This window comes from Asterias rubens, chromosome 8 (genome assembly GCF_902459465.1).
Source record: "Asterias rubens chromosome 8, eAstRub1.3, whole genome shotgun sequence".
In the NCBI taxonomy this organism is placed as follows: Eukaryota; Metazoa; Echinodermata; class Asteroidea; order Forcipulatida; family Asteriidae; genus Asterias; species Asterias rubens.
In genome coordinates, this window is record NC_047069.1 from 21,172,538 (window position 1) to 21,191,392 (window position 18,855).

Sequence of the window (18,855 nt, forward strand, 5' to 3'; positions counted from 1 at the left end):
TATTCTTCCTCGTTGCAACAACAACCCCAATGGGTTGGTTGTAACACAATTCCCCCCCCCCGTTTTTGATAAAACTACCAGTCTTACCCTTGCGATTTTTTCCATTCTTGACCCATATTTTGACAAAACTGCTGGACTTACCCCCTTGTGATTTGTTGACAATTTAAGCCCAAGTTTGATAGAACTGCTTGACTTACCCCTTGCGATTCTTTCCATATTTAGGCCAACATTTGATTTAAATGCCGAAATTCTACTCTACTCTCTAACAACAAACCAGCCCAATTACTCTTTTGTAGAAGAAGTAATACATTTTATTCTTCATCATCTGACTTAAAACAACTTGATCATGTTTTGATATTGTTAAAGGCAGTCAGGACACGTAAGGCCGATATTAACATCATATTATTAATAATAGTATTAATTTTGGGATTATCCTGATAACATTAAATTCATTCAAAAATAATACAGATGGCTGTTTGTCTATTGTTAGGCACATACCTCATGCGGACCTATAATAACAAAAGTGTACTAACACCATCAACGAGACACATGGACACACTATTGGTAGAGGCATTCAGATTTCCCCTCTTGATCATGTTAGCGAGAAGATGAGCGAGCCTCAAAATATTATCATACTGACGCTCAAGGAGTAAGACAAAAAAAAAACAGCACTTCTGCGTCCCATATTTAACCAAAGGCGGAGTTTGATATGGGATGCAGAAACACGCTGAATTATAACCAGTTGTGATAACGTTTATCCTCAAGCAAACTTCACGAAATAGGGGGCAGTTTAAAGGCAGTGGACACTATTGGTAATTACTCAAAATATTTATTAGCATAAAACCTTTCTTGGTGACGAGTAATGGGGAGAGGTTGATGGTATGAAACATTGTGAGAAACGGCTCCCTCTGAAGTGCCGTAGTTTTCGAGAGAGAAGTAATTTTCCACGAATTTGATTTCGAGACCTCAGGTTTAGAACTTGAGGTCTCGAAATCAACCATCTACACGCACACAACTTCGCGTGACAAGGGTGTTTTTTTCTTTCATTATTATCTCGCAAGTTCGATGTCCGATTGAGCTCAAATTTTCACAGGTTTGTTATTGTATGCATATGTTGAGATACACCAACTGTGAAGGCTAGTCTTTGACAATTACCAATAGTGTCCACTGGCTTTAATAGACTTGTTTCACATTGATGTTGCTACGGATCACCCAATCAGGAACAAGGATTCAAGTTTGCTTGAAGATATAAACAATAACAACAATAACATTAATAGTGAAATATCACTAAACAATAAACATATATATATATTCCTTTAGGATATTTACACATTTTACAGTATTTTGTTTTTCAAACAAACAAATAAGTAAAATAAAACCGAGATCTGATGCAAGACAAAAAATAAATGGTTCAAAACAATTCTTAAAAGTCAAGCCCCCACGTGAGACTGTCATTTCAACAAAATGCACTATACTTTCCTATGATTACAAAACTGTAATACGTTTACATAATGCTTAAATCGTCATCTGAGGTAATATAATAAACATTTACTTATGTACGTATTCAACGGTTGTTGTTGTTGTTGTCGTTGTTGTTGTTCCATTTGCTAGGAATTTAATGTAACACTAAAAATAAACCATCCTTTGACTAAAGTGCACAATACAGCGTAGACGAAACCGCAGCCTAAATGTGCATGAACTATCAACTTTAATCCACATCCAATCGACAGAGATATTATGCAAAACCCATTTGACTGGGATATTATTTTAGTTTGTTAGAGAGGGCACCGTCCTTGTTATGATATACCTCGTTGCTTGGAAACTTGAGACGACTGTATATACACGTGTTCGGGTACTTGAACCGTATCTTTGAAACGCGTTTACACCTGGGCAACCATAATATCGAACAGTCTTCTCGACACCAACCGAGTAAACACAATAGACGAACTTGCACTTAACGATTAAAAAGAATAATAATAATAGTAAGAACAGCAATTTTACTTGGACCAGTCGATAACACATTATCTAAAAATGGCACTCTTTGTGTTTTGCTATGTTTTTACCCCTATTCCCAATAAATTATTCTTTATTTCCAATGACAAACCGACCTCTTTAGATAAGATACCTGATCTCAAAACGCACAGTCTTGCTGCCAACATAGTTATGAAAACAGTGCCAAAAAGGCATATCACGGAACTTCTAATGTGTTTCTGTATTTATCCAGTCTGAAATACTGTATGACTGAGGTCGACAAGAGGTTGGTACACTGTCAATATTAAGTCAGGACTACCCGCCCTTTCCTAAAGGTTCAATGTTTCATCTGTCATTGGGTTACATCGTGTCAGTGACCCCCTTCTTAAACAAACTGACTTGTGATTGGTGTTCGTGACTCTTTTGACACTACTGTTGACCAATCACAGCTGAGGTGTGAATAATTTGCATACAGAGCTACAGTTGTTGTTTATGCTTTCTAATCTGCCGGTTAGTTTCCGGTAACCGCATCCTGTCCAATGATGAAAACACAATCTGAACTTTAACATCAAGCTAAATAAAAGTGACTTAAAGGGGGCTTGGCGAACAAATTACTGCATTTTGTACAAATGGCAAGATATTCATATGATCCCAAGGGGTTTTGCATACAAATTATTGTTACACAAAGTTGAATCCAATACTAAATAAGAATACTAGTCAACACACTCTCCAATATAAGATCTGGCAAGGTATATAAACCTGGTCAAGCAGGATAAGACGTTCATACAACCTATCAGACCAATTCCACATCTTGTACAATGAATCAGGAACGGTCAACAGTCAGTTAGCAGTGTAATATTTAATCATTCCTGGTACATATTGACATTATGCACTAATACATGAATCAGTCAGCGAACAAAAATGTTGCACAAAAGAGGGCGTACTTCCAGTTGGAATCGGTACAAAAGCAATGAAATTAACAGCACCAACTAAACATGATGGAAGAATGTTCAAATAAATATTAGGCGCAAGAGCCATGGCAGAACTGTAAGAAAAATAAATAACCATAAAGTAAAATTGTAAGGAGCCAAATGGCTTATTTATATTCTAAACTTGAATTCATAACAAACAATATTCAGGTAATTCACCTGAATTCAATGCCACCCTTTGATATTCAATTGCAGCTACATGAAATGTCCCTTTACTCTAAAGGCTCCCGGTTCAGAATTAACCCGGATTGTCAATTACAAGGCTGGGGATTGACGCAAGTATGGATCAGTATGACCCGGAAAATAGTAGAGAGGAAAATAAGTTTAACTTGGACTATGTGAGGGTTGGATCAATTTATGTGGCAATTTGAGAAATTCCGGGTCAAGGTGATCAAGAAGTGGGTCAGACCCAACATGGTCTAATTCTGAACCGGAACTTAAGGGTCTTCAATCGAGGCAAGGGACTTGAGTATGATACTAGATCTTTAAAAAGGAAAATAAAGAAACTGTTATCTGTTTACCAAACACATAACAGTTAAGCTCAAAACAAATAAAACAGGGAACTGGCTGTTTTTAAAAGATATGTTTATTATAATTTAAATAATGCACCATAAATCAACAAACCAATTAATGGTCTTGTTTTTGACCAATATGCACACTTTAATCATCCCTTGCTAAATTCGACTTCAATTAAAGTATGGTAAACACTTTGTGGTATTAAACCTATGGTTTTAAACGAACTGAAGGCAAAATACTCATTAAAACGCCCACATAACACGATATTAAAACGAACACATCGAGCACCTGTTACAATTACAGGCATGGATCCGATAAATAAATAGTAAATAACCACGGGGGAAAAAACCAGTTTTTTTCTATTATTCCTGACATAGAATAATTGTTGAATCATCCTACGATATACAAAATTTATAATTTAAGAAGAGCAAAAGAGATCGTATGACTGACTGGACCAATTATTTAATTACAATTGATAATTGATGTAATGACAATAAAAAGCATTATCACGATGAAAGTGTTAAACCAGAAAGAGACTTCAAATTGGTTCAATAAGTTTAAGCTATCCACTTGTTGAACCGACTTGTTGGGAATTCGGGATCCGCCACGCCACGCCATAATTATCTACAAGCACAATTGTGCGATAAAACGTTCTTTAATTAAAAACATTTACAGGTTTAATGCTTTTTTAATTATTTTTTTCCAATCACGACAATAAAGTTTCATCACTTGAAACTCGTTGGACCCTATTGGCATAAAACATGTGGTGTTGTTCTATTCATAAAGTTAAAGAAAGAGTTGGAATAAGCGCAAGTTTTGCTTGAATAGGATCCTCAACCATGTTGTAGAATCAAATCACCAGACTATCAAGAGAAGTTACAGGCCACCAAAAATGTTTAGCTCCTTCACCAGACTTTTAAGAGAAGTTACAGGCGCATGGTTGTTCCACCAAAAATGTTTAGCTCCTTCACCAGACTTTTAAGAGAAGTTACAGGCGCACGGTTGTTCCACCAAAAATGTTTAGCTCAGTCAAAATGTTCAAATGCATAGTAAGTAAGCTTTGACCACACGTCTCGATCCCTCGCTCCCACCTCCCTTGTCGTCACTTGCAACGTGGGGTTGATTCACATTGCCTCGAGCTTTGCGTCTTTGCAACTTTAAATTCTTAATTGTACAATTCACAAACACAAAAAAAGAAAAAGACAAAAGAAAAAGAAAGTGACCAACACCTATTGGCCAGGTCTCTTAAACTTAGGCCTCCTCCTTCTTTTTTTCCTTTTCTTGGGTTGATCATTAAATGGTTTAAATGTCTTTGTAGCTGACTCCGTGGTTGTAGCTGCCTGGGCATTTGAGAAGGGTTTCTGCGATGGGAATCCAACATTCTCCTCTGGTAATGGTACAGCATTGTCCATAAGTTCACAAGTTGGATTTGAACCTCCCCACTCACCACAGTCGAGACACGCCCTCTGTGGTGCGCCTAGCATGTAGGTGGATGGACCACAGAAGAAGGTGACATGACTTCCATACGTGAAGTCACTTCCAACCACGATGCCTTGATCTAAGGTCCCTGGATCTTCACAGGTACTCGTGGCCCCACCTTGACCAACGTAAACATAGAAACACATCAAATAATGTATAGAGCTTTATCGATCCAATTGAAGTTTCGTTTTATTTATAAAATCGGTGTATGTTCCTGGAAAGTTTCAAAAAGACCGCCGTTTCGCATCATTTAAGGGAAACAAAGAAGACGTATGCCATCCCCCCTCTTTTATTCGGTGTCATCAATTCGATGTCTTATTAAGACTGCGGAGTCTCCAGAGAAAGATATTCAAAACCAAAACCAAACAAACTACAAAGATCCTTTCTTGTTGTTCCAACTTCAAAATGGTAGCCACGAAAATGGCAGCCAACTTGCCTAATAATAGTTAACTCGGGATGTAACAGGTTTATAGTCTTCATTTTAGTACCTTTAAATTGGTTTGAAGTCTTGCTGTTTTCAAGAATTAATTTGTTAAATGGTAATCATTTTTGTTAATTGTTGGTTTATGTTTTGGTATAACGAAATATACCAGTTTCTTGATAGAGTAATAAACTAAAAACTCCCAAATGAATGCACTTGGAAACTGAGTTCTCACTCACAATCACAAACATGTGCACAATACGTAATGAAAAGGGGCCTTAACCCCGTTTCATGATCATTTGAAACAGTTTATAACTTATAGACTTACGTTTTGCCACCAGTCGAACCGAAGCACATGAATCAATCGTATTGCTGGCCTTTGTTTGAATAATCTCACTATTCATATGAGCAGGACACATCGAAGGCTTCCCTCTACCCTGGGAGAACTTGATTCGCTCAATACACGGTGAGAAGATCTTGACTTGTCCTTGTTTCTTGAAATGGAAGCAGGTCTGGCCATGCTCGTTCGTTACTTTTGAGGCAGAGTAGAAAAAGTCCACTCCAGTTAGCCTATAAGAGAGATATGGGCACAAGTATAGCACTAGTGAAAACCAAGGGAAAGTACGAGTTTTAGCAGGCTAGTGGTATTGGGTATTATAAGAGAGGTTCTTACCCAACCAAACTTATCGTCTTCAAAGTTGATTATACCCTCAGTATCAATTGCATAACAAATCTAACAATCAATTAAACAAAGCAAATCAATTTACTTTTACGCATTGAGCTGTTTTGGGAATCCTTTAATCCTTCATATTAAAAGATGTGATTTAAAGGTAGGCATATGGCGGGAAAAACCTATACGCCAAGTTTGATACAAAACGTAACTACTATCAACTCGACAGTAATGGACGATGTCAATCCATTATGCAAATTAAGAATATGTTTGTATACTAGTTATTATTATTATTATTATTATTGTTTTTTTTTTACTTGAACTGACGCCTTTAAACTTATTATATTCGCATCTCCCCGGTGTGCCTGAGATAGGGACATTAAACGTAGCCTTGGTCAGCCTTGTTCATATCTCATTGCAAAGCGCAACTTGGATTCATTGGTGTGACTAGGCTATAGGGTCAGCATGCAGTGAACCCAAAAAGCAACAAGACGTGTAAGCAGAATGCTAAGCAAAACAGTGTATCGTGACCCATTATCTGACATAGTGTGTTATCTCCGTTTTCCCAGAATGATGACTTCTGGGCATCTCGAATAGAAGCTTTACATCGTGTTTTGTGGCAATCGCTTCAAATGATGAGCTCGCATTATGCTGTTCTGAAACATTTTAAACATTTAGTTATGATGTGACTATTAAAGCTAAAGAAGTAGCAAACACAAACTGTAATTTATTTCGCAAGTCTTGAGTTGTGTTACAATCCTGATGAAAGTACATTATATGCCTATCTATTAAAAATAAGAGCGTACCGTACCTGACGGGCACGTTGGGTATGGGGTTGTTACACGACGAGTCAGAACAAGCATACACCTGTACACAATTAGTCTGATGGAAGGTCCGTCCAACTGCCCACCATGTGAAATGACTGGCCCTATACCTCCAGATCAATACACCACCACGGTAATATTCGACAACACCCTGTCCTGCTTTCATCCACACACCTTCAAGGAAATACAAAGATAAGAAAAATACAGGAAATACTGTCAGATTTTATGAAATGTTGAGATTGAGTCATTATAGTGCCTGGCAGCAGATTGTCAAAGCTAGTTGAAGGTAACCAGTTATCAGATTGTAGCACCAACGAAATAATAATAATAATAATAATAATAATAATAATAATAATAATAAGACATTTGTAAAGCGCCTAATGCAAAAGCCTCTAAGCGCATTAAAGAAACAATAAAATAAACAATTAGAGAAAGATACAAGATACAAATAGGCAAATTACAAAAAAGAAGCTTTAAACAAATGAGTTTTCAACAAGGACTTAAAACATTGTAAAGTATTAGCTTGGCGAATATGCACAGGAAGACTATTCCAAAGAAACGGTGCGGCGTAAGAAAAAGATCTGTGGCCATAAAAAATGGAAGAAGCTCTAGTAGCAGAAAGCAGTGACTGTTGAGATGATCGTAAAGTCCGAGTAGGGGAATAATGATGAACAAGTTCAGATAAATAAGCAGGAGATTGACATGTTTGAGCCTTGAAAGTTAACAGAAGAATTGTGTAAACTGTTCGAAACTTAACTGGGAGCCAATGCAATTGCATTAGTACAGGTGTAATATGGTGAGAACGAGGCAGACAAGAAACGAGGCGAGCAGCAGTGTTCTGTACACGTTGAATTTTAGCAAGATCTTTATCGGGGAGTCCATACAGAAGTGATTTGCAGGAATCAAGTCTAGTAGTGACGAAGGCATGAACAAGACGAAGAGTAGTTGCTTCATCCAGGTAGCGGCGAATTTGTGATATTTTCCTAATAGCCATGAGAGCTCCTTTGCAAACATTATCACAATGTCTACTCATGCACAATGATTAATCCATAATAACACCGAGGTTACGGGCAAATTCAGATGGTTCAATGACAGACTGGGCAATTTGTATTGTTGGCGGCGAAATCTTTTTTGCGAAACGAGATCTCAAAAATAAAATCTCAGTTTTTGAGTCATTTAAATGCTATTTATAGACATAATTCAATGGTGATGGATTAGTGACCGATTTATAAATAGCTTGAAAGTCCCCTGTGAGGGTTGGTAGCTTTGGATGTGACCGTCGGTTCCCGATCAGATTAAACTTGGCCAAGCACGGTCAGTCAATATCGATAAAGGAATACACAGTCACGTGTCCTACGAGGAAGCTTTTCTAAATAGCCTCTCGTTATCCACAGGGGACTAGAACAAGTCAATTGTAAGCCTCAACTGTACTTTAAAAAACACTTGGTCGTGGTCTGTACATTTTTGTTGGTCGAGACCGAATTGGTAACTTCATTGGGAACTGCACATGTTGGGATGTTGTATCCTGTGCTTTTAGATGTGTAGTCGTTATCCATTTTCAGCCACTAATCCAATAACGTTCATACATTGAACTATTGGTAAAGACATTATGGTCGGAGGTCTTTTGAATTCTTCGGGTGCTTCAAGTTCAATTAATGTAACTCTATTGAGGCTTTAGCATGATGGTCAATTCTTAATTACAGAAATATTATCTGAAATCAAAATAAGCTTACCAAACAAAACCATGCACAATATTTTAACAGAAAAGCGAACTATTTAAATTTGATATTTGAAATTGGTCAAATGATTATGGTTAATTTTTGGTGATAATTTTTAACTGTGTTTCTTGATTTCAATCTGAATTACCCCTGTCGGTGTTGAAGTACCATGCCTCAAGCTGGTCGCCATGATGTGTTTGTACTTCCTCTGGTAGTGGCATCTCAATAACTACTGGTAACATCACCTCAATAGGATCATACGAGTCTGTTTCATAAAATGATGCCTCGGCCATAGCGTACACTTCTAGACCTTCCATATCAAAACCTTCAAACCGAGAAAAAAAACAGCATTAGCAAACAATAATATATACGTAACAGTAGTCAATCTTGCAATTCTGCAATTCTAGGCGTGAACCCATTTATTTGGAGGGGAAATGTTTTTATCTGGTAAATCTAGCGCCACCCAGCGGCCACAATCAAAACATAAACCTACATGGGGTAAAAGAATCTCCAGTTGGGTGAAGGTTGGACTGAACATCTGACGTCACACACACACTTCGAATCTTAAGACAGGGGGCCGGTGTTAACAAAAACAAAAAGAAGCTGTTGACAGGAGGCACAGGCAACTTGAAAATAGTGGCAAAAGGAGGTCCCCAATCGCATGTGTTTCGAAATGTATCTCCCTTCTCCCATTGGTTGTGTTCGAGAGTGAATCCAAAGCGCATTTAATCTGTATCCGTGTATGTTGTCATTGCTTACCTCCTCTTCCATTAGGTACTGCAGCAATAAGCTCTGGTGCATGAGTCAATGCATCTTTATCAGCCATGTCGACCGTAGTAAAACGCATCGTGACCTCTGCTCCTTCAATCACGTTGAGGGCGCCTGTAACAAATAAAAGCAACAATATTCACCATTAGTAAAAAATATGAAAAATAAAAACATGGGAAACACATTGATTTATCCTCAAATAGGGTATAGTGTTTATTGTGTGTCAGTATACAAGACAGCTAGCTACAAAACCACATGCGAACATTGGTGTTAATAGTTGTTGTAGTTTTTTGCGTGAAAATTAACTTGACTAAGAAAAGTATGTCCTTCTCTCACCAAAAATGCAAGCAAGAACCAGGATTTGCCCATCCTAAACTTACAGAATGTCACAATTAAAACCAGACTACGATTTTACATAGAACTTTTTCTACACATTAAATTATTAATGTCAACACATTAAGTTATCGCTGCACCAAACCCTAAAAACAAGTTAACAATTCCGGTGCAGTTATTAAGCTGACGAAAATAAGTGCAAAACATGAAGTTGTAGCTGAACCCGGCAAAGATCTTGCAGAGGGGATGGGGTGGGGGGGGGGGGCACATTTCACAAATTGTAATGATTGCCTTAATAATGTACTCGTTCATGTCTCACATTTCAATATAGGCCTTTACATTTTGTTTCCAAACACACATTCTCCTCCCAACATAAGCACACCTGCAAAAAGGTTGCATGACCTTTCCCGTTTACTAAGTTGACTTCATTGATATTGCAAAGTCAGACGGACTTCAACCTCGACCCTGATCGACACCCCATGACCAAGGAGGTCCAATTGGAACCTTTAATGCGAAGGTGTCAGGTTGTCTTCAAGTCCTTGGTGTTTGATCCCAGGAAACATCTTAAGGAAACCTCTGCAGGAAATGAGATCAGTTGACATTATTGGTGGTTCTTTCAATCCACCCTCCCGTCTCTCTCAAGGCATTCTTCCTTCCTCTTTATGTAAAACAGGCAACATTAGTCATGGCATTAAGGTGCAAGGCTTAACTGTGAATTACCTCCAGAGAGAGATTTTTACCAGACTTTTAAATGTCAAAGATTGAAACGGTTCAGTGCAGACTTTCTTCAGAGCATGGCTGATAGGAGTTTTCTTCCCATCTGATACGTGTTAGGTCACTTGAACCAGTTGACCCATCTTGAAGGGTGAGATCGGTAACATAGAATGTGTTTCTGACAACATTCTTTTTCCAACATTGCCCCACAACCTTCCACTCATGTTAAACTTAATTCTGACAAACATGAAGCCAGAAGTATGTCATCCTTCCCACGACGACAGGTAGAAATGGTCCTTAACAGCAAGAATTATGTTTCAATCACCACGTGACGCCTGCTCAGCCCTTCAAACAAACATTCACCCATTTTTACCCTACAACATTGATCTCAAAAATGGACCAAGCTGACATTCAAAGGATATCCAGAGAGAAAAGGATTATCCATTATTTCAAATAAAGTTGTCCCATATTCTGCATGCCCACTTCATAAGTAACAGGTTCGTGTCCTACGAGGAATATCTCGAAATATAAAGTAAGACACAAATCATTGAGTTTAATCCGTGGCCGTGTAGTCTACATCGTTGGACAGATGTTTCATGACGATTCGTTGCAAAACCCTCACAAGCTTAGAATGGTTATTGAACAGACACACTCGTGTCTTATGTGTAATGTGTTCTGAACATTCTAACCACATTCTATGGTTCTCATTTCGGTGCATCTCAGGATATACAGGGTGAAATTTGAAGTCTGTTCCCAGGGAATTAACACCGCTCAAATTTACAACAAAACACATTCAAACATGCATGGTGACATTCCCCCTCCCTGTGCAGTTTCAACGGAAATCCTTCAATCTGTACGATTTCTCGACATTTAAACATCACTTCGGACCTTACAGAAAATCAACTTGTTTTGGTTACTGTTCCGATCAAACGACCGTAAGAATAAATGTTTACAATGTAGACTCTTTAAAAGCCGCGCACATCTTGCAAAAGCAAAACTTCTCATGGTGGAAAGTGCACACGGTACGTCACTGATCGTAGTACAAGAGCATTTGAACTCAAGTGTTTCCTTGGTCAACGCAAAATGTAACCGAACTGAAACAACGCCCCAAATAACGTGTAATAGTGGCAGTCACAATAACTGCAAAACAAACTGGCAGTCACAATAACTAGAAAAACAAACGGAACGAACACATTTGTAATTTTGTTTGTATCTCGGTCCCATGGTGATGACTACAGCACATGTTTTCGACAGTTTGCATTCAAACCAACTGGAAGCTCTACATTGAATAGTCTAGAATTCTACATTATTAATGTTATCCAGGTATCTGCTTTATTGGATTTGTTTTAATGATCCAGATCCAGATGATGGATTGCCCATGACGTCACTGACCACCATCTTTGATGAACCATGTACGCGTACAGGGCTATCATTGACTGAGAGTTGTCCACATCTTGCACCTTTTTATTGTTTATTATCAAATATGGCGGTCGATGACGCAATGTGCAAACCATCTATCAGAGGAATTACGTAACAGAGAAGAAAGGTTCCAGTACTAACCTGGAGCAACCTCTACTCTGTATTCCTTCGCGATGTCATTCAAGTCACCAAATCGGATTTTCTTGTAATAACCAGATTTCCATTTCCACTGCTCTACCTCGCTTGGTTTGGACATCTCTATTGTAAGCATGTTCTCTGCAAGCAGGAAATGGACATTAATAATAGATTAACAATGTGAAAAAAAACCCACCAAAACAATCAATTCTTAGTGTGGAAATAAATGCTCTTTTATTCGATGCCTAGTGTTCCATGGTGGAACTTCTAACTAAAGTTGCTTTCTCGAAAGTGTGTTAATAAGGACGGAAATATCTGAAACAGTATGTAGTATGCTTGTTCAGTCTTCTTGCAGTTTTTCGTCTTTATTTTCTGTTTTCCATATCCTACAAAGGTAATTTGGGTTATCACAACTGTAGTACTATTTCGTACAATGACACTGAATGAAACCAGAAACCAGAACAATTTTGACCTGTTCTTTGTTTTGGTTTGATATTACACTCATGATAATGTAAGCATAATGCAACTTACTTTCATTGGGTCTGAACTTGTAGACATAAGATGTATCCAGAAAACCCATTTTACTGGCAGAGATAATAACCGGTTGGTCCTCAGGAATGAGTATTTTCCAGATGCCATCGTAGCCCGTTGTTTCATTGATAATAATTCTTGTAGCATTCTCTGTTTCATCAGGTATCATAACTTTGATTCCAACCTCTGGAAGTAGTGCTTTCTGAGCCCCTCTATCGACAGTTACTAATGTGACTGACGGTGGGGGCGGTGTGGTGGTAGGAGGTATGGTAGTTGTAGTGATGAAAGTGGTTGGTTCTGGAGTTGTCGCAGGGGTTGTAGTTGGGGGATTAGTAGGGGGCGTGGTTGGCGGGGTTGTTGTGACAGTTGTAGTAGGTGGTGTCGTCGTGGGTGGTCTAGTGGTAGGAGTTGTTGTAGGAAGAGGAGTTGTTGTCGTTGGTGGCGCTGTTGTTGTAACTGTCGTCGTTGGGGGCTCTATTGTTACTGTTGTTGTTAGTTGTCTTGTGGTTTTCGGGGTTGATGTTGTCTTTGATTCTTCTTTTCCACGGATAGTTGTTGAGACACGCTCGGGTGCCTGCTCCCCTTGGGGAATCTCAGGTCCAGAAGTTCTAAAAAATGTTTTTTCTGTTGTTGTTGGACTCGTGGTTGCAGTCGTCGTCCTTTGTGGTGCTGTTGTAGCAAGCGTTGTCGTTAGTGGCGCTGTTGTGGTAACTGTAGTCGTTGGTGGCGCTGTTGTTGTAACTGTAGTCGTTGGTGGCGCAGTTGTTGTAACTGTTGTTGTTGGTGGTGCTGTTGTGGTTACTGTTGTCGTTGGGGTTGCTGTTGTTGTTACTGTCGTCGTTGGCGGCGCTGTTGTTGTAACTGTCGTCGTTGGTGGCGCTGTTGTCGTAACAGTTGTAGAAGGTGGCGCTGTTGTAGCCAATGTTGTGGTACGTGCTGCAGTTGTGGGTGGCATCGTTGTCGTAGTCAGAAGTACCGTCGTAGTTGGTGCTTCTGTAGTCGTTGGCATTTTTGTTGTGACAGAAATGGCACTTGGTGGGAGCCCTGTAAAGGAGTGTTTAAAAAGTAACTGCTTTAAAAGAACTGACAAAACATGATGACTGCATTGTTTATGAATGCATGAGCCTTAAACGAACACAAATGCTGACAACGACTTAATTAAAACTTCGTGCATCTTTAATTTCATTCAAAAGATAAGCCAAATTAAAAGTAACATTTCTTTTTGGCAAAACCAAGACAGCGAGGACAAACCTTGACGGAGTCGTTAAGACATTTTGGTGTTGGAAAAAGCGAAACACACGTCTATAAGAAATAATAAACACACAGAGCATAACAGGCACACCAGTAAGAAACAATGAACGATGCAACGAAGTTAAAAAACTGTAACAGACAGAGACGATGAAGTACTAACTATAGTTACAACACTTGTAACACACAAGGTACAAAACATTTCACTGTGCTTAGCTATAGTTAAGAGACATGGCCGCAGACGGACAGTAAGAAACTGACAAAGAAGGAAGACAAACTATTAAGGCAAACCAGTCAACAATCTTAAAGAAACATACTGACCATAGAACGGACCAACTGACAGATTGACAGACTCACGTTTTAAAAATAGTCCTATTCCTTAATATTTTTGTTAATTTACTTAATAGGTAGTACTTTCATTTGTGTGTGTTTTGAAGGTGGTTTGTTCACGTCTCTTTGTAAATTTTAATATAGCCTCATGTATTGTATTGTTTGGCCGTTGACCACGAATGTAAAAAGAAATAAACAATCTATCTATCTATCTGAGAAAGAAACAATGGGCTGACGAGGCACCTCAAACCAATAAACAAATACCACCTTAAAAAAACACCCTTTTGTCTTTCTTCTTCACCAATACTCCCCCCCCCCCTTCACAGGGAGTCACTGTACACTTGAAGGTAAAGAAATAAAACAAGTCGATAACACAAACAACTGTTTTTGTGTCAGACAGTTTCCGAAAAAATCCCAATGAACATCAACATGAAGTTGTAAAGAGTTCTGTTTTGAACAAACAGGCTTGGCTTGTGTGACAAGATCCGATTATAAACTAACCCGACGAAACGAAAATACTTTTTCGTTCAAAGTTGCAATTTAAAGCACTGGTAGTATCATCAAATACCAGTATCATTACTTGGAGTATCCCAAAATATGCATCAAAGAACCAAAACGGATTTACTTCAGAGGAAGCTGTTTCTAACATTGTCATCTACTATCAACACTCTCCTTTGATCGTTTACTAGTAAGTTTTTATGCTGAACAATATTTTGAAAAGTTACCAATATGTGTCCAGTGCCTATGAAATTAAACATTAGACGATGTGAAAACCAAAAAGAATGAATTGAGATGGTTACTTTGACAGTTGACTCCGTCTCCAACGTAACCCCCTGGACACGGTCCGCAGATGTAGAGTCGTATTGTCGCTGTGTTTGGCAGTAGAGAACCGATGCTTCGTGGGTTAATATTGCGATCTGTGCATGTTACGTTGATGAAGCAAGGACGATTGAAACAGGTACTCGGATCTAACGACAGAGAGAGAAACAATAAACAAAGTGAGAACCACAAATTAATTAAGAAAGACTCGCAATATACCACGCTTATCATAGTACGACAAAAAGACACTCATTTCACTCGCTAATGCTACACAGCTTAAAGATAATATCTGCTCACTGTAAGTATAATACGGACACACCAATGACGAAGCAAGTTATGGACAACAGAATGCAGTTGTAACTAAATTATAACAACATGCTGATAATAATAATAATAATAATAATAATAATAATAATAATAATAATAATAATAATAATAATAATAATAATAATAATAATAATAATAATAATAATAATAATAATAATAATAATAATAATAATAGCACTAGTCCCCAGATCAGTCAACATAGAATCTCACCATGCTGCCGCCATGTTTCTTAATTAGGTGCCATGTGTGGTTTACGAACCAACTATCCCCGTAAGCCTTGATTTTATCATAAAATTGCAATTCCAATAGAAGAACAGAACGAAATGACTCAACTGCAATTAAAAGAACTTTCATCGTCCACACTCAACATCCCCTGTCAGTTCATCTACACGTCTACTGACCTTGAAATGTACAATCTAGACCCGTCAAAGGCATTCATTTATTTCAAAGATCAATAATTCAATTCACAAGTACTTTCAATTATGGTGATTCATTCCAAATTTAAAGAAATACCACCCTCCCAATCGAAAGTTTAAAAAGAGAGAGCGAGAGAACACAACTCTCAACACTGTATGTTTCCGTTATGTGAGCTTAAAGTGATCTTCAGTCGAGATTAAAAAGGAACAACCACACACACCCAAACAACCAGGCACCAAACCAATTCAAACAACATGAAATACGAAGGAAATCACATTCCCTAAGAGGTTCTATGGTCTATCGATCACAATCGGGCCAACACTTCATAAATATGATCGTTTTGTTTAAAATTGGTGAAGCTATGTTCTGCAGAACTAATTGAAACTGTCAACAATTTGTATGAAATTCCGAGAGGAGTATTCAAAGGGTAAAAACGTCCAGAGTATTAAACATAAATGCCTTTCGTGAGTCCATATTTTGCCATATCGCTCAACACAAATCAACATTTATAAAGACACGACCAGTTAAGAATCCTCCTACTTCATCTAGTCTGTGAAGGATCCGCTTGTTTTATTGCATTTCTTGAAAGGGTTATTCCTAATTACCGAGGTTTATAGGAATTCTTTGGTTGATGTGAACCGAGTTATGTTTGTTAAGAGATTCCTATCGGGTCTCGGCAAATCGGTTCCATCCGTTTGCACCTCATTTCATTCTCTATCACGACCATTCCAAAGTGATTTATCTAGATCTACAAGAAACCTGTCTCGAGCAAATTATCTTTGAGGTATACCAAAAAGTCTACACGTGGTATTGACCGATTCGGCAAGAAAAAGACTCTTTTCAATTTCAATATAAAACAAAAAATGCAGTTGAAATGAATTAAATAAACGATACGTAAACAGTGTGTATTCTTTGTTTCGTTCATGTCTCTGGTGCAAGTAACTCGTGAGCTTCATTATGAACCTTTTCTTGTCTACCAATAATATATAATATGAATACAATGCGATCGCTCGTCCTTACCGGAACGTTAATTTAGAAAAAACCCGTAAACTAAACAGCGTCCTTAAACTTAGTTCAGGTTGAATGTCTAGTTGAGGTGAGAATGGTTAAGAATAGAAAACAAGAGCTGTTGCAGAATCTGGTAGATCCATCCAGGCAGCTTCTTTACTCTGTTGAAGAATCTGATAGATCCATCCAAGCAGTTTCTTTACATTACAACACCCAGAAGTAATAATTCAGGACATCACGTGTCATGATTGCGGTGCAACTTTATTTAGTCTTTCGATGCAAAGTCCTGCATATAACAGTATTCCGTTACTAAGCAGTATAAATCTAACAAGCAACAATTTGAAATTGATCAGCTCGATAACAATTTTAGAGTTTGGGAATGACAACCATGACTTGGTACAGTTATCAATTAAAACACAGATTCTTGTTCCATGATCCAACAAACCAAAAAATCGACACTGCTTCTAATTTGGTTAAAAGTAATCAAATTACTATTTATAGCTGAGCGATGTTTACTGGGTTTCCTTTAAGAGGAAATCTAAATCGGATGGGAACGATTTTCAAAGTCTAAGTCTTGTGACCTTTGACTTTGGTAATTCACAACTTGTTCTGAGTGTGGTATTATAAAAAGCCTTCGGAGTGATCACGATTTGATGGTTGAGGCTTTTACAGTTTACCGGAATTAAGTTTGGTTTTTAATAGCACATTTCACAAATCCCAACTTGATCGACTCTCACCGTTCTGAAGACTAAAATAACACACAATTATTAGTCGACGTATATGTCCGCTCAAACCAGAGGCAACGAAAAGTTGATCTCGCAAGTCGATTGAGCTTCCAGATTTAAATGTTATTACTTGTGTATGTTGGATCACATATTGTGCCAATACTTGTCTTTGACATTTATAGCCTATACTATTGTTCACCACATTACTAATATTGTACTTCAACTAAACACTTGCAATCGGGTGCTGGGTGACTGTGTCTGTCTGTTTGTTGGAGGTGTTTGTTTGGTCATTTGTTTTGAGTATAATAACATGGTATCGGACAGAACTTCAAATCATTATGTTAACCATCAAGTTTAAAAAATGGATATCACATAAAAAAATTCGAAAAAACGCACCGACTCTTATAAATCAACAAGTATTATCGACGACAAAACAACAAAACACAGACATAAATTACTTTATGGTATCTGGCGTATTCCCAGAAGATAGAGACTCTTGCGCTATTCATAAATTGTTAAGTGGCACTTCGCACGCACCTGACTGCTCGACAACGTCATAATTGGACATGTAGAATACCTACATGTAGTCAATTAGTTTACACTCTGGACGTCCTCCCAAAGTCTGAACTATAATTACAGGAGCTACCGGGCGACGGTAATTGTCACCCTTGACATTGACCAGTAGGCAAATCAAGCCATCTCAAGACAGACACCTTGTTGTTTGTCCCAAAAGGGGGCTAGACAAAACAATTGCGAAGGTTAAATAGAAAGTAGCCTCACAATTGTCACGTAGACCAAAACAATTACAGTGAAATCTTCTGCGAATGACCGGTCACAAATCCTTTGTTTTAAATATTTGTAACATAACTACAAATTCGTTGATTGAATTGCTTCTTTGTAAATTTATTTTGAAATGTTTTGAGTTTTTATAGTTTTATCACTTACGGCAATACAGTAACAAATTGGTAAATAACTTATTCGTGCAGAAAAACTATAAGAAATTAATATAAAGTCAGTCAAAAACTTCCCCATGGTGTTGGATTGGTTGTAATTTTGACCTATTTGGATGGCACCTAACAGAGTCCTCAATCAGCAGCTTCTTAAACCCTCGTCACGGTTAGCAAGTTTTCAATTTCTTGGCAGCCGAAGGGGCGAGCCAGGGGAAAGAAAATAGACAAGCTTGTCAATAGAGGGGCTAAAGCGCCCGAAGCCTGGCCAGAATGGACATTTCAAAACAGACAAATTTGGTTTCAGGAGGCACTGACCTTAACATTGCTGGGGGCAGCACGCAAACAAGCAAAAACAAATCAACAACAAACAAACGAACACCCCAATTTAAAAAAGAATGGCACCGCAACTCACACGACAAACAAACAAACGAACAAACAAACAAACACACGGTTGGACACCCTTGGCCTTGGCATACCGAGTTTGTGTCACAAGTTTACAAACGACTCAATTTGAAAACTTAGAAATTCTTGTGAATTCCATTC

The 18,855-nt window shown here is 38.1% G+C and overlaps 1 protein-coding gene across 1 annotated transcript in view; it reads right to left on the reverse strand.

Moving 5' to 3' along the window:
* Positions 1 to 2,815: 2,815 nt before the first annotated feature.
* Positions 2,816 to 18,855, reverse strand: part of LOC117294050 — a 101,148-nt gene continuing 85,108 nt past the window's right edge. Inside the window, exons 8-15 of the mRNA XM_033776561.1 lie at positions 14,867 to 15,034; positions 12,489 to 13,532; positions 11,964 to 12,098; positions 9,348 to 9,470; positions 8,737 to 8,913; positions 6,858 to 7,044; positions 5,705 to 5,946; positions 2,816 to 5,073 (exon numbers count right to left, since the gene is read on the reverse strand). Of these exons, the coding sequence (XP_033632452.1) occupies positions 4,706 to 5,073; positions 5,705 to 5,946; positions 6,858 to 7,044; positions 8,737 to 8,913; positions 9,348 to 9,470; positions 11,964 to 12,098; positions 12,489 to 13,532; positions 14,867 to 15,034 (2,444 nt within the window). The 3' untranslated portion in view covers positions 2,816 to 4,705. The remainder of the gene's footprint in view (positions 5,074 to 5,704; positions 5,947 to 6,857; positions 7,045 to 8,736; positions 8,914 to 9,347; positions 9,471 to 11,963; positions 12,099 to 12,488; positions 13,533 to 14,866; positions 15,035 to 18,855) is intronic.